The 16,496-nt window shown below is 41.6% G+C and overlaps 2 protein-coding genes across 2 annotated transcripts; both read left to right on the top strand.

Moving 5' to 3' along the window:
* The first annotated feature begins 5,770 nt into the window (after window positions 1-5,770).
* On the top strand, window positions 5,771-9,479 carry rap2c (RAP2C, member of RAS oncogene family). The gene is made up of 3 exons (XM_080008755.1): window positions 5,771-6,326; window positions 6,991-7,276; window positions 8,024-9,479. The coding sequence occupies exons 1-2, from the start codon at window positions 6,054-6,056 to the stop codon at window positions 7,267-7,269; spliced, it is 552 nt and encodes a 183-aa protein (XP_079864881.1). The 5' UTR covers window positions 5,771-6,053; the 3' UTR covers window positions 7,270-7,276; window positions 8,024-9,479.
* Window positions 9,480-10,355: 876 nt separating this feature from the next.
* Window positions 10,356-12,353, top strand: LOC307236213 (UDP-N-acetylglucosamine transferase subunit ALG13). Its single transcript, XM_080008549.1, has 4 exons — window positions 10,356-10,478; window positions 11,265-11,427; window positions 11,526-11,664; window positions 11,773-12,353. The coding sequence occupies exons 1-4, from the start codon at window positions 10,398-10,400 to the stop codon at window positions 11,882-11,884; spliced, it is 495 nt and encodes a 164-aa protein (XP_079864675.1). The 5' UTR covers window positions 10,356-10,397; the 3' UTR covers window positions 11,885-12,353.
* The last annotated feature ends 4,143 nt before the right edge of the window (window positions 12,354-16,496 follow it).

Here is a 16,496-nt window from a genome sequence, read left to right on the forward strand (position 1 = left end):
TGAGACACAAACACAGCAGCTCGGTACGTGTGTTGTTATGTGCACCATCTGAAGGCCTGTCTTTAGGTTTTTGTGACTTTGACTCATTCAGTGTCTTTTTTGTGGTTCTCTCTGACCAGTGATTGTTTAATCAGTTTCGATAGTCGCACGGCGAGTCAAAGCGCCACCGGCGAGAACTCGGGGGCCGAGGTTTATTTTTTTATTTTTTCCCCGCGTTTCCCCGTTCGTTTCGGTTCCGAACTCTTTTTAAGTCGGTTGTTTGTGCAATGTTAAAGAACGACAATCGCTGGATGTAGTGGAGTCAGTTTGGCCTCCGTCGCAGGCCGCTCATACAGCGTAGAACCGAGTCCTGATCGCCGGGACTGTGGAGATCTCACCAGAACCAAAAGGATTATCACAAACAGAAGTTTGACTGTGTTTTCATTTCCTAATTGGTATTTCTCGAGCTTTCATAGTTGATTTTGGAATTATTGCAGAAACTGGAAGCATTGTTCGTTTCCCGCCTTTGTGCCAATGATTCTCCCACCAAAGTCTGGACGTGCTGAGCAGTGGCGTATGCAAGGAACCCCCCCTCCCGGATAATGCAATACCTAAATAAGTCATTTTTCGAAAAGTAAAATGAAACTAAAATGCCATGATGTACAAAAAAAAAAAGTGGGGTTTTTTTTGTAAATTTCCCTTTATTATTTGTTTGTCGGGGGTGACCAAGTGGCACAAGATTTGTATTCAATGTGGCTCTTCAGGGAGAAAGCCAAACCTGTCTCGTCTGACTGAAATGTTTCATCTTTTTGGGGTGGGGGGTGGGTGGGGATGGGGGGTTCTGTTCCTCCTTTTCACAAGTCGTCAGACTCTAAACGCGGCAGTCGGTTCCAGGCAGAAATAAAGATACGGAATTAAGATAAAAATTGGCCGGATTAAGAAAACACACTTTTTGCAAATTTCCCGTCATCCCGCTTTAGATGGTTTGAAATGGCTTCAGGGGTCGGTCTTAATAAGCGTAAGCGCAGGGTTCTGCTTCCTCATCTCCCGTTGATCCATCCTTAGGACGGACCGATAGCTAAGCATCGACATGTTTGTCAGAGTAGTCATAACAGTAAACTATATCTTTGCAGTTTTCCTTGGGACAGTTGTGCCGTCTTTACTATTAATGGCATAAAGGAAAAACAATACCCTCAGTGAGTTGTGTGCATACGTAAACGTGTTAAAAAGAGACAATGAATCGCATATCGGGTTAGTTGAAAAAGTTATGAAATTGACATAATTTCCCACTGAAGTTGTTCATGTTTAAGTCATGTTACTGTGTCGTGAATGTATTTAATGCAAACATTTTAAACATGCTCATCTTAAACAATGGCATGTCGAAATGTAATAACTCACAATATATATAGAATATTTCTGAAAGTTCACATAAATATCATGCTGATACTGTGTTAAGTCATCTAAAGTTACGTGTATTGTTATATAGATTTATATTTAATGTTAATGGGTGGTGTGACTACTTTTTAATCTATCTGTGGGCAAATGCAGTCCCTACATTTCTTAACAGATATGAAGAGGTAAAAACAGAAATGTTTTGCTCATTCAATGAAGGGATGATAAGAATGTCCAGACAAGTTATTTTGTCTCAATGTTGGGAGTTTTGGAGGGTTTGCATTGTCAAGTGGGGAAAAAAAAAACAACAAAAAAATAACGACTTCTTGTCTCTTCTTTATCCTCCCTCTTCTCTGTCACATCATTATGCCTTCACCAACTGTTATCCAGCTGGAATTACAAAATACTTGATATAGAAATTGTGCCTCTAAGAGGGCATCTGAATTTTAAGTAAACTTCGATTTTTATCAGTGTCCATTCTGTTTAAAAAAAAAAAGTGTATCTTCCTGGTACACAAGCTTGAAAAATTAACATGTATGTACTAGAAAAGATTTGATCTCATTTCTTATGTCTCTCTCTCTCTCTCTCTGTGTCTCTCTCTCTGGTTTTGTTAAGAATCCTTTGTACCATTCTGTCGTACCCCACACCCTGTCTGTCCACAATATGCAAATGTTGTGATCATTGTGTGCAATGGACAGATCCTTTAGTTTGTGGACAGATTTGGTCCTGATAATTCCCTTTTACAGGACACAAGGCTTTAGGCCGTATTTCTCAATCACTGTATAACATTTTGATTGCTATGTATGGAAATAACTATTAGTTATTAGTAATAAATCATAGCATGAAAATATTAAATATCCATTTATACATCAAAAATAGTTTGTGGTAGACTAATAAACAAGTATGTGAATCTAGATTTGTATACAATGACTGAGTCATTGTTAATGATAAAAAGTTGCTGTTGCTATGGCAACAAAATGACAACATGGCTACCTTTGTATTATCCTAATTGTGGTTTTATTTTCACATTGATTGAAATTGAAACATACAACATTAACTTATTAAGATCGGGAATGTTCAATTAATTTGTCTTGGATTGCCAAATGATTTCATGTTTTTTTTGTTTTTTTGTGGAAAACATAAATCCTTCTAATATCCAAAGGTCTTTAAGGGGAGATCAAGTGGGAACTTTGTTTTGTTTATTGGGTCTTAATTGTATTTTTCATTTGGGGTGTTTTTTTTTTTTTCGTGTACATTATATTCTTGTCGAAAGAAAGAATGGATGTTAGCCTTTAAAGCAAACACTTAATCTGTCAGGGGATAGAGAGGCTTATGGACTAAGTGCTAGAATTAAATACTCCATCTTAGAAAATAAATAAATAAATAAATTGGGACCTACATCTCACTCCCACTCTCACCCTGCAACAACACGTTACACAATAACGCCGCATTTTATAATAACTTTCCAAAATATAACACGTGTATGTAGAATAAACCTTATTAATGTTATTGCTTATTGTGGGGGGTTAAAACGTATTATGATGAATCTGTAATAATTCAACGCAGTTTGTAATAACGCATCAAAATTGCCGTCTTCATTTATATAAAGTGTCGTACTTTACTACTTTATAAATTCTCACTTTGTTTTGAACCCCTGGAATACGTAACAACCTATTTTATTATTATAATCATTATTATACAAAATTCGTTATTATCACCCATTACATTGTAATTACCTATTATACAATATGTGTCATCAAATGTGTCAAGTTATTGCAAAATGCAGAGTTATTATGAAAAGGCGTTGTGACACACCCTTTATTTGGACCCTCTCTCAGACGTTTTGGGAGCTGGTGGTCCATCAGGTCTCTCTACTCTCTGGCTTGCTCAGCTGTGCTGGGAGATGTCTATTGTTGCTGAGGTGTACGAATGTGTAATATTCACCTTGTTTGCACTTATGTACATAACTATGTCAAAATATTTAAAATTTATTTTGAATAAATATAGAGAAAACCGATAAAAACAAAATCACTGTATTGTTAAAGACGCAGTTATAAATTTATAATTTTAATACATTACAAAAAAAAAAAATAGAGTGTTTTGAGGGACACGTCCCTTGCTGTTTGCTAAAGCCCTGCTGTTTGCAAAGCCTGACATTGCATTGCTGTAAAAGATGAATGGTTGGCTTCAAATCAAAATACTGCATTAGAGTTGAAAATCCAAACTCTTGAATCTATGGTTGATTCCACACTTATCACCAGTAAAATACCCCAAATAATGAGCAAAGGGTAGCCTGTTAAAAAGCAACTAGGGGGGGGGGGGTTGATCTCAAGATCGGCGGATGTGAGCGCACAAACGTATAATAATTGCATTTCTATCGTGTTTGTGAAATAAGGTTGTTTTGGTCCGTTTTTCCACGTTAATCATCCGAAAACACGGTGCATCTGAATTTTCCTTGGGATTTAAGTTTAAAAAAAAAAATTTAAATAAAGAACAAAAACTGTTTTTCCAGTGTATTTCTAACAACAACACCCCTTTTAAAACTCTGTTCATTCGCCCTTTTTATCGCCGTCGAAGCCGCTGATTTTGTTGCCATGGCATGCGTCCTTGTGTCGGACTGACTGGAACTCACACGAGGGCAGCGGTTCGAGGCCCTCAGAATGTGGAGAATGGGGGGGAGGGGGGAGAGAAAATATTTGATCATAAAATGTGTAAACGGATAAAGGTTTTTGCCTCTGCACCACGGGAATGTGAAGGCCAGCAACGCTTCCTCTGACGCGCATCGGGCGGAGCCTTCGACCTTCGACCCCCCCCGATTCAACGTGTAGGGATGTCGTTCTTTTATTCCGAGGCCGTTTCTTCTATCGTTCCGAAATCGTTACGTTCTAATTGTGCCTTCATCATTGGCCTCACGTTTAAAAATAATAATAAATCGCAGAGCAGCCTGTACGACGACGGGGGGGCGTACGCGGAGTCGGTGAGCGATGCAAAGCTGGAGCGCTGAACAGAACGACGACGATGATGATGATGATGATGATGATGAGGGACAAAGACTGTTCAGATGAAGCCATATAATTAAAAAACAACTCCTCCCTCTGCCACTCTAGGACAAACTTTCTATATCACTCTCGGACAAACTGCTTTGTTTCTTAGTCGCCCGTGCTGTATCCTCACTATATTTTTGCTTCCTGTGCTTGTATGTGCTCCATGCCGATTTTTTTTTTTTTTTTTTTTGCAGTGTATGAATATTCAAGGTTAATGTGCCTATATGATGACTTCTGCTATTTTGGTTTTACTTTAATAAAGTCCTTAATGGTGATTGGCTGGGGTGTGTCAATTTTTGCAGGTTTCTATTCATCTCTATTATTTATTATGAATTGATGTCGCTAAAATGCTGCAAGAGAGAGGCCTTTGTTGTTTTTACTGGTACTAAATGAAACTCAATTGAATGTATAGTTGTACTTAATATGTGTTGTCATAATAAGCCTCATATTTTAAGAATGACCGTTCTTATACGTATTAAAACTATGAAAGCTTTATTTTATTTACTGAGGGTAAAAACGCACCGGAAGTCCCAATGTCCGGACGAGAACGTGATCAATCACAAACCCAGACACAGAACCAGAACCAGACCCAGACCCAGACCGCGGATCTTTGAAGGAGCGTGTTCCATTCGCGGTGGGCCGCCATTAGCCGCCCGTTGAGAGAGCGGAACCAGCAGCGGACCAGCATGCCGTCCTAACGCAGCGACACCGCGCGTCGTGGTGGGAGACCCGCCGACCTGCAGCCTGTCCGCCGCAGGCTCCGGGCGAGGTCCGTCGGTCCGGGCTGAGCGCGGCTCCGTGCGGCGTCGACGGGCGGCGAGCCGGAGTTGGCGTTGCCGCGATTCGAGACTCGCGAACGATTCGTCCGCGGGGAACGAATCATTAAATGACTCGTGGGCCTGAGGCCACTCCGGCAAAGCAGCGGGCGACGGAGTGAATCTTCGACTTATAAACAGAAAACGAATGAAAAAAGTCATGACTGAAAGTCAAAAAACAAAAAACTTCGGACTCAATTAGAGCGACACTCTGAAAAGTTCGAGTCATTTCACACATTCCATATACTGTATGTACTTTGCATTCCACCAAAAGACATTTTGACTAAACTCATCTATTTTTGTGATTCACGCTTTGGGTTCCTCTGCCAAAATGAACGTGTTTGAAACAAGAAGGCTAAAGGAGTTTCCCGGGCGAGTCGAGAAGTTTGCATTCTTCCGCCTAAATCCAATTTACTGAATTAAAAGACTCGTGTTCCCAAACCAACAGAGCCCGCCGACGATTCTCGTTCGTTGGAAAGTCGGAGAGTCCACCGACTCCTTTTCTTCACGAGTGACTCCTCAAAAACCGAATCTCAAAAAAAGAGCCGAAGCTTTCGCGGCGAGCTAACACTAGCTAGCACAAGCTAGCTTTTAACGGCGAGCAACAACTTTGCGGGCTAACTTGCGTAACGCCGCCGCTGTCATTAGCTGGCGGTCGGGTTTTGGGGGGCTTCTGGTAATAAACAAGGCCCGCGTTGCTAGGATTTCGTCATTCGCCATTGCCCTCGTCGGGGTTGTCGTAGTCTGGATAAATGTCGTTACCGCGACTATAGCGGCGTTGCTAGCTCGTTAGCTTGCTAAGTAGCCAGGTCAGAGTCCCCAAATGAAGGAATACAAAGTTGTTGTGTTGGGGAGCGGCGGCGTGGGCAAGTCCGCCCTCACCGTGCAGTTCGTCACCGGCACATTCATCGAGAAGTACGACCCCACGATCGAGGACTTCTATCGGAAGGAGATCGAGGTGGACTCGTCGCCCTCCGTGCTGGAGATCCTGGACACGGCGGGCACGGAGCAGTTCGCCTCCATGCGGGACCTGTACATCAAGAACGGCCAGGGCTTCATCCTGGTCTACAGCCTGGTGAACCAGCAGAGCTTCCAGGTAAACCGCCTTTAACGCGGCTACGCTACGTTAATTATTCGCGCCGGGGTCGGAATGCGCGTCCTGTCAGTGTTGTGTTTTGGGTTCTGCTGAGACCCCCAGGGCAGTCACGATCGCGGAATTTCTGTTGACGATTAATAGTCTTATAAACAATTGCGATCAACACGTTGATCTGGTTTTATTTTCGGTTCCGTTTTCCCCGCTGTAATAGTGGTGTAAGATTAAACTTGACGCGATACAATGCATCGTCTACCTACTGCGGAAGATCCATGGATTGGCGTTGACGATCGAAACATTCAAATTCGGGTGGACGGTTAATTTTCCCCAGCGCAACTGATGGACACCACCCTAATTCGCCTTCTATTCCTCGCGTTATTTCTAACAGAGGGTTGAAATACCCCTTAGATTTGGATGAAAACACGATTGTGGAATGTAGTTTCCAAAAACATCAGATCTGTTAAAATGTCGGGTCGGTCAGCCGTCTGCAGACATGTGTAGATGATGGTTCGGGGACTGGACGAATTTGCAGAACTTGGGCCTTTTTTCTTTGGCCTACTTTTAACATTCTGGTGTAACCCAGTTTCCCCCCCAGGCAGGATCCACCCAGTGAAGTTCACCCCCACACACACACCCCCACCCCCCTTCCTTTCCTCTTGTCTTTCAGGATATCAGACCCATGCGAGACCAAATAGTCCGCGTGAAGCGGTTCGAGAAAGTACCGCTGATCCTGGTCGGGAACAAAGTGGACCTGGAGTCCGAGCGCGAGGTGGCCGGCTCCGACGGCCGAGCCCTGGCCCAAGAGTGGGGCTGCCCCTTTATCGAGACCTCGGCCAAGAGCAAGACCATGGTGGACGAGCTGTTTGCCGAGATCGTCCGGCAGATGAACTATTCGACGCTGCCCGAAAAGCAGGAACAGTGCTGCACGGCCTGTGTGATACAGTGAGGAGCTGGTACGAGCCGCTCGCCCCTTCATAAACCGGGGATCATGTTTGAACATACATTTTGTTCTTCCTCTCTCCGTACCGAAGAGAGAAAAGAAAAAAAGAGCTATAACGTATGACACTCCATCCGCTCGTGTTCTGAGACGTAACACAACGTGCTGTGACATCGTGTAATCATTTTGAATTTTCAGTTTGAGGGGAAAATCGGCATTCGCCGCGGATCGAAACCTCAAACGTTGGATGTGAGAAAGATGAGTGGGTGTCGTCCTCCGAGCGCTGTTGGTTTAGTCTGTTATCATAAGATCACAGAAAGAATGTGGAATGAAGCGCTGTGTGTGTGTGTGTGTGTGTGTGTGTGTGTGTGTGTGTGTGTGTGTGTGTGTGTGTGTGTGTGTGTGTGTGTGTGTGTGTGTGTGTGTGTGTGTGTGTGGAGAGACGATAGGTGGGGGGGGGGGGGGGGGGGTAAAAAGAAAGCACCTCAAAAGCAGAGACGGGGAAAATCAACTGGAGGCCTGTAAGCCAGGCCATGGAAACCAGACAAAGGGGAATATGTAATATCCTGAAAATGACACCATGTTCCGTGACAGGAAGTATACTTTTCATAATGTGACGACGACGTCAACATGTTGGTACCTGCCCAGACGGGTGAGCTGCGTGAGCTTCTAAATCTCAGACCTACCTGTAAGAACCTGTAGTTAATTGTTTCTGGGAGTTTTTTTGTTTGTTTGTTTATTTATTTTATTTTATTTCTCATAGATTCATCAATGGTTGGGATCACAACAGCCGCGTCCTGTTTTGACGACCCGTGAACCGAGGGCCGAGTTGAGTCGAGCCCCCGCTGGCGACTTCCCGCAGCTGGCTGTGTTCCTGCGAAGGGACGGTTTGGGACTCGCCACCACAAACTGCCTCAGAGGAGACGCTGTCCCATGAAGCTGACCTATTTTTAATATCTTGACTCTAGAACACATTCTGCGTTAATCTTAATGGCCTTCGCTGTGACCCAAGATGGAGCTACTCTTCAGACCGATCGAATTGGGTTTCGAGTGGCCATACGGGACTTTTACTGTATTGTTTTTCTTTTCTTTTTCTTTTTTTTTTTTTTGAGTTGGGTGTATTCCCGAGGTAAATAGTAGGAGTTGTGTCTGTGGCTCTTTTTAAAAAAAGCTGCTTAATCATTATATCTTTGATATTTTATATTGTAACATGTTTCATGTTTTGAATCCCATAAAGCAGTATTTGACAACGGAGGGACACTTTTAATTTTTAATCATGCATACTTCCTGGAGCTCATGAATATCCCACAACAACAATTGGCAACGGCCTGACTCGTGCTCATTGCTGTCAGTAGAAAACATTCTCCTCCTCTCCCAGTGTTGTGAACCCCAACATTATTCTCTGATGTGAATGTGCATTATTGAATTTTAAGGATATTGATCATCTCTTCATAAGCTATTGATCAGGTAGGAGGTTCGGTCTGTTCTCAGTTAGTATGTACAGAAAAGCACATGTGGAAGTATGTATGATAAAAAAAATAAAAATGTTCCACCAAACCAACTTGATGTGACCAGGATGAGCCTGTTGACTCTCTGGGCTTGAGTTTTCTCAAACCATTAAAAAAGAAAGGAACATTGTTATTTGGGTGCGCAGGCTTTACACTTTAAAATTGATATGAGGAGTTTTATGACAGATTTCCTATCGTTAACGACCAAAGTTGAATAACGCGTAAGGATGCTTAAACGATTGGTTGACCTCAAATTGAACAGACTTTAGTGGAGAAGGTAAACCTGCAAAATGGTTTGAACAAAATTCCTGCCCTGTTAAACCTAACATGGTGTTTTTTTCTTATTTGGTTTGTTTTTCTTAATATCTATTTATTATAATCTAACGACACGATAGCCAATTAATTTTTAACATTTAAATTTATACTAGTTCATTTCTGCTTTGAGACTTTGCGATAGTCTTTTGTTCTTGAAACCAAGAACTTTACAGAGCCTTAAATACTTCCTGTTTCATGCTGGCTTCTTTGTGATTATTTTCTTTTGTCTCCCAGGCCAAATAGTATTTACTGTATCTGATATCAACTGTGATGGCCCTTTTTCACCTTGTAAGATAGATTTTCGAAGGGTTTTGGCCTTTAACTAGACCCAAAGGGAGGTTACCAGTTCTGAATCAGAAACAATAAAGACCTGCAGAGGCAGATGACATTGTGGCATGACAGACTTTGAGAGCGTTTCATCACATTCCAGCTTGTTCTCTGCAACATGACTCAACAGTGACTAAGGTCTGATAAAACGCTATTTAGGTCAACATTTCAGACATCCCGAATAAGATAAATAAATCCATTTTAGTCAGCGAAGGCCATGGCAGCTATGTTATATACATATTAGCACCCCGACCCTTCAGCCTGAATTGTGCACTTCTAGTATAGGAATAGAAAATCTGTCAAATCCAGAGTAATTTGTTCATTTAAATCAAAACTGTCACTTGTTGTGATTTCGAGTCCAAGCACTCCAACTGCCTAAAAATGGGAAAAGCTTCTGGAGAGGAAGTTTAATTTATAGGAAAACCCTCCCATGGTTTTCAGTGGATGGATTTTCTTTCCCTAGATATTGTTTTCCATTTTCAGATTTTCTTTCCCTAGATATTGTTTTCCATTTTCTTTCCATGATTTGCATCTTTTAAGATAGTCATATAGCTTGTAGTGGAGTGACAATAACAAATATTCAACATAACATAGCAAAGTATTTGTCTATTTGTTTGTCTTTTTCACATTGTATTTGCCATGCAGCAGTTGGTTTTAGATTTCCGGGAGCAGCCGAAAGAAGAAGATTTAGTAATATCGAGCGACCTACCGACCCCATGTCCTCGGCAAGGCCTTAATGTTTAACATTTAATATATTTATAGATCTTCTATAATGAGGTAATGGTATTATTTGGGTTGTGTTATTGATTATATTTATATTCTATTGATATAAATATTATTATTCAGCGCAGGGGGAGTTTCCTAGCCGCTAGGTGGCAGTGTGGCTAAAGACTTAGTTTGACTGAGACCGCAAGACAGGAAATGACGTCACGAAGTCGGCGCCTCTGCTCGCCTGTCGCCTGCGAACTGGTCCTGACCAAAACAACCATGAAGACGGTGTTTGTGACCGTGGGCACGACGCGCTTTGACGAGCTCGTCACAAGTGTTACTTCCCCCGGTGCCGTGGAGGTACGTGCACCACGTTCAAACCTCCGTTCAAGGGGTTTTACGGTCCGTGCAACCAACATTCCCGGCCGACTAGAAACCGGAACCGTCGAGCGGTACGGTCGGTACAGTCCGTAGAATAACAGCGGTGCAGTCAGTTCCTTGGATGCCTTTCATTGTCACAATCATTATCATTATGTATATAATGAGGACATTTATTTCCTATCTTTTTTGTCAAATTCTATATATTTTCTTCTATAATTATCTATAATTAATGCTCACAACACAGGTATTATAGGTTATTTTCCAAAATGAGTATTGCCATGATGGTAAATGCTTTTTAAAGCACCTTCTTGGCTACTGTTCCCTGTCATTTACTGTGATGATGCCCATCAAGATCTAATTTGAAGCCTATCTTCTTGTTTTTCCTTTAGCATCTAAATGCCTTTGTTTTGTGTTTCCTCCCTGAAGATGTTAGTGTTAGGACATACCCAGCTTTGCTGGAGGGATCGTTTGAAAATGCTGTAATACCCAAACACCTTGACAACTAAAAACGAGTGGGGAGGGGTCTTGTTATTGTGAGATGTAAAAATTGAATAGAAATGAGAAGAATTAGAAGAAGAATCTTTAATCACCACACGACACGCCACACTACAACATATGCATACACACACACACATGCACATGCTTTTGAATGGTGGCCGGTGGTGGCCTCTGCAGAGGCCACATTTCACCCATCTCCCCCATCCCAGAAATAGTAGATGAATCGATATGACTTCAATGTCTCTTAACTTTCTTTGTTTCTCAAAGGCACTGAAGGATCATGGATACGAGCATGTCGTCCTCCAGGTCGGACGAGGCTCAGTTCTTCCGGGTCCAGAGAGTTGTCAAGGTCTTAAACTGGAGGCCTATCGCTTCAAAGATTCAATTGCCGAAGACATGAGGCGTGCCGACCTCGTGATCAGCCATGCGGGTATGCGGCTGCTCCAAAAAGCACGAGTCCATTCTAATTAATTCTGTTTAGTCTCACCATCAAATCATATCCTGAATCCACAAGCCATGTTTCTCTAGGAGCAGGGAGTTGTCTGGAAGCCCTCGGAGCAAGGAAGCCTCTGCTGGTCGTGGTCAATGACAAGCTGATGGACAACCATCAGCTGGAGTTGGCGAAGCAGCTGCACATGGAGTCTCACCTGCTGTACTGCACCTGCAGGTTGGTTTTCTACACAGTCTAGTTTATACATGGTTAAAATTGAGTTTTAACTGCAGAACTGAGCAGAAACCACGGTAACAATATTTTTCTCTTGTACGAAAATTTCAGTTCCCTCGTAGAGACCTTGCAAACCATGGACCTCTCTGTTCTGCTGCCTTTCACGCCTGGACTGACAAAAAACTTTGCCAACTTTCTGGACAAGGCCCTCGGGATTCAGTGAACTTCTTAACTGGAAGTGTTTATACACTAATTAGTCCATACCCTTGGATTACCTAAGGGATTTGTTGTATTTAAAAAAAAATTTTGACATGGGACTCATTGCCATTTCATTTGTTAGGCCAGAAGCATTATTGTTTTACTTTTGGTTTAATCTAAAAAGAAAATAGTTCAATTTGTATGTATAACATAAAAGTTTTAAACGTCAGGTTTTTCAACTTTTGGAGCTGTGTTCAAATTGAACTTACTTACTTTAAACGAGAGCTGTTTTGGTGTGCGGATCTCTCCTTTCTGCTGTATAATGTCACTTAACCACCTTGAATCTGAATGAAGAGTTTGTAATTCTTCCACAGAGGTTAGTCTTTCAATCTGTATACATATCTTGATTTGGGGTTGAAAACTCAAATCACTGCTTCTGGCTATATTTTATAAATATGCTTGTGTTATTATAGATCTGATGTGATTTCTTTGAAATGGAAATGCATTTATTTTAAATGCAGGTATATAAATAATATAAATATTGATCTTTCTTCTGGCTCTGTTTCAACCTTTTTTTTTTTCTTATTAACGAGTGCAATTTTTTACTGACTGGCCCTCATTTGTGTCACTTAATTGAAAGTAGTTGCCCTCTGATTTCAAAAAATAAATAAATAAAATAAAATAAAACACGTTGGCTTAATGCCACACATTGAGCGGAAGAAGATAAGACAAACAGCCACATAGTTATTAAACCACAGATGCTCAAACCGCAGACAAGATTATGTTTTTGACTCAAAACCTCAACATGGGTGAACTCAGTGAAAACACCTTCCTGGGCTGTTCATGCTCATTAAGGTTATTTGAAACTCAGAGCAATGCTCGTCCTTGACGGAGTCATAGGCCACAGATCCTTTGGCAGTTTCTTGCCACCTCTAACGGTGTTGTGATTCACTCCTGAGATTTTCACCTCAGTCATCATATTACCAAGATCGTTATTCACTCTCACACGTAGAATTTGAGTCCCATATGTAAAGTTTACTCTTTCAGAAACGTGCAGAACGTTTTATTTAAGCCACCAATGTGTTTGTGGGAGTATTTTTGTGTACAAGCAGGGGAAAGTGATGTATTTTAAGTTAACGTTTGTGTAAGAAGGAGCCGTGTGTGTGCGTGAGAGCTAGAGTGTCAGTTTTGGTTTTAAACTTTACTAGAAATTATATTTCATCTCCTGGAAAATGTATGGAAGACCGTATATAGCCAGATGCAGACCAAGTCCCTATTTTGAGCATAAACAGATTTTTAATCTTCGCTCTCTCAAGAGTGAAGGGGACCCTCCTCTGCAGATGACTTCTTTAAATAGTTTTGCCTTATCAGGAAACACAGAGGATGGCGCCAGTGTTTCTATCAGCCAAGTAGTGGACCGTCTCCATTATACAATGCTCAGTTTCTGCTCCTTTTTACTTGCCTGTTTGTTTGGTTTTTTTTCTTTGTGGCCTGTGTTCTGGTTTATTGTATGTTCATTGTATGGAAGTCTGTGTCATACATATTGGAGTCCCAGACAAAACAGTCTGGGCTGGGGGGGGGGGGGGTCCTCAGTGAGATTATCCCTTCCAAGATGACCATCAAACTGCTGAGACACCATTCCAGACCCAAGTTGTCTAGCCGGTGAGGGATGTGTTTGTGTGTCTGTATTTAACCCGGATAGATTGGGAAATATGTTCTGAGCTCTAAATGCTAAATAACCTACAGTATATTATTCTCACCCTCTCATATAAGGCAGGAGGCTGGAGCAAGGCCCGGGCAAATACCTTGAATGAGTGAACCAAAGAAACCCACAATAAAAATAATCAATCTAGATGTTAAACATAATGCAATGTAAAGTACAAATCTGACGTATCCTGAATGAAGGTGCCTGATTTTCCATTTATTTCTACACATCAAACTGAAATGAAATTAGAACAATTTACAAAGATCCAAAGATCCCTCACTGCGTTCCAGTGAAGCATGTTATTCCAAATCCTGCCACAAAGAGGAGCTCATCTTTTTCCTCAAACCCATCAGGGATATATGGCTGTGCAGCATGCCAGTTCCTTTTTTTTTTTTTTTTTATCAATATTTATCCTTGTTTTGTCTAAACAAACATTTCTTAATTTATTTATTTAGACTTCTGAGACAAGTAAAAGATTAAGGCTATTTGCTGAAGAAGGAGTGGTTTATTCTGTTAGATAACAGATTATGACATTTATATTAGAGTGTATTTAATGACCACTGAGACCACACACATGTATATTATCTGCTCATCTGTGAACACTAAGCCCAAATGTTTTCCTTGCATACATAAACGGTGTAAGTGTCTTTCTCGGGGTTCCATGAAAACTCTTCTGAAGTTTTTGGCCTTAAGGGTAGACATGATCTGTCTTACTTGGGTGCGGATATATTATTTAAATTGAAAGCTGATTCAAATGAACTAAAGGTTGTTTTTTTATATATATGTAAAATAGCATCTCTTCCATTGTAAAAAGGGAAGTTAACTTTTTTTTTTTTTTTTTTTTTTTTTTTATAAACTTGAAGGACATGCTGTTATTATTAAATTGTGTTTGACCCTACAGACTAATTTACAGAAACATGTAGAGTTGAAATGGAATTATTGGTGGAAATGGAAATATTGCTATTATCATTGCACTATTATCAGGGTAGAGTGACTTGCAGCTAGAGTGTCTTCGTGTTTTGTACAGTGTACAGCTGGTCGACTCGGGTGTTGCACAGGAAACAGTGAACTGCAGCAAGCAGAGGCCAGCTTAGATCCGACACCAAATGCTGTTTAGAGTCACAACCGCAGAGCTGTGGTTTTGCTTTCCACCGTAACCACCGCAGCTTAATAACAACAAAAATCACCTAGCCCCACTTTTTTTTTGTTACTGTCGAGCTGGATTTTGATTGAATTAAATTCATATATATGACGCAGAGGTGTATCTCGGGTCTATTTAAACCGTTCCCATTGTCACCTGCCCTGTAGGATTGCACCGGGCAAATTTTTGCTGTAAATAATCGTATTCCCATCATCGCTCAACTTCATGACACCACTGAAATGGACCCTTCTTGGTTTTAACAATTGCCACAGGCTCAGTCTCCTTCATTTAAATCAAAGGAGTATTTTGGCTCAACTAGATTCTGTTCATGATTTGTATTGTGAAACTGTCCCAGACATTGTTATCCTTACAGAGCCTTGTCTTAAAAAGTGTGATCGGAAAGGTGAAGGTGGTGGTGTTGTGTTTATGTCAAGATTATTTTTACTGCATGTACAATTGATTCTTAGTATAATTAGAAGTATAATTTTGTTCAGGATATATATATATATTGGGGAGGGACTCCCACACATTGTTATTGACATTTACAGCCCTGCCTCAGCAAAACAGTGAAACGATTAGGAAGTAAGGCTTAACCTACTCCGATCAGCCACAACATTAAAACCACCACTAATAACCACTAATATTGTGGAGCTCCCCCTCATGCCGCCAAAAAAGCTCTGACCCGTGGAGGCATGGACTCCACAAGACCTCTGAAGGTGTCCTGTGGTATCTGGCACCAAGACGTTAGCAGCAGATCCTTTAAGCCCTGGAAGTTGTTAGGTGTGGCCCCCATGGATCAGGCTTGTTGTTCCAGCACATCCCACAGATGCTCGATCTGATCGCACCCTAACCCCGACCATCAACATGATGTAGAAGAAAACATGATTCATCAGACCAGGCCACCTTCTTACAATGCTCCATGGTCCAGTTCTGACTCACACATGCCCATTGTAGGTGCTTTTGGGCGGTGCACAGGGGTCACCATGGGTACTCTGACTGGTCTGTGGTTCTGCAGCCCCATACGCAGCAAGCTGTGATGCACCGTGTGTTCTGACACCTTTCTATCATAGCAGCATTAACTTTTTCAGCAATTTGTGCTACAGTAGCTCTTCTGTGGGATCGGACCAGACGGGCTGGACTTTCCTCCCCACGTGCATCAATGAGCCCATGGGCATCCATGAACCTGTCGCCGGTTCACCGGTTGTCCTTCCTGGGACCACTTTTGGTAGGTACTAACCACTGCATACCAGGAACACTCCACAAGACCTGCTGTTTTGGAGATGCTCTGACCCAGTCTTCTAGCCATCACGATTTGGCCCTTGTCAAAGTCGCTCAGATCCTTACGCTTGAACATTTCTCCTGCTTCCTGTTCACCTGCTGTCTAATATAGCCCACCCCTCGACAGGTGCGATTGGAATAAGATGATCAGTGGTATTCACTTCACCCGTCAGTGGTTTTAATGTTGTGGCTGATCAGTGTATGTAACCTCTGAGTTGTTTATTATGGTTGATCTTATCCTTTATTGGCTGTCAAGGAACCCTGAGAAGCACAGGCATCTTTGTTGAATTAAATTTTTCTCATCTGACATCCAAACCAACAATACCAAACATGAGGATCCCTCTTAAATATGCATTGATGGATTCATTCTAACAAACACACTCCATAGATGGTCATCGGTGTTCGAAAACAGGATATCAACAATTACTGCCCAGTAGTTTGTGTGGGAGCAAAAAAAACCCCCAAGAAAATAAAATATCAATCAAAAACTATTAAAAAAAAGAATTGCAGTTT

The sequence above is a fragment of the Zeus faber genome (assembly GCF_960531495.2).
Source record: "Zeus faber genome assembly, chromosome: 10".
Lineage (NCBI taxonomy): Eukaryota > Metazoa > Chordata > Actinopteri > Zeiformes > Zeidae > Zeus > Zeus faber.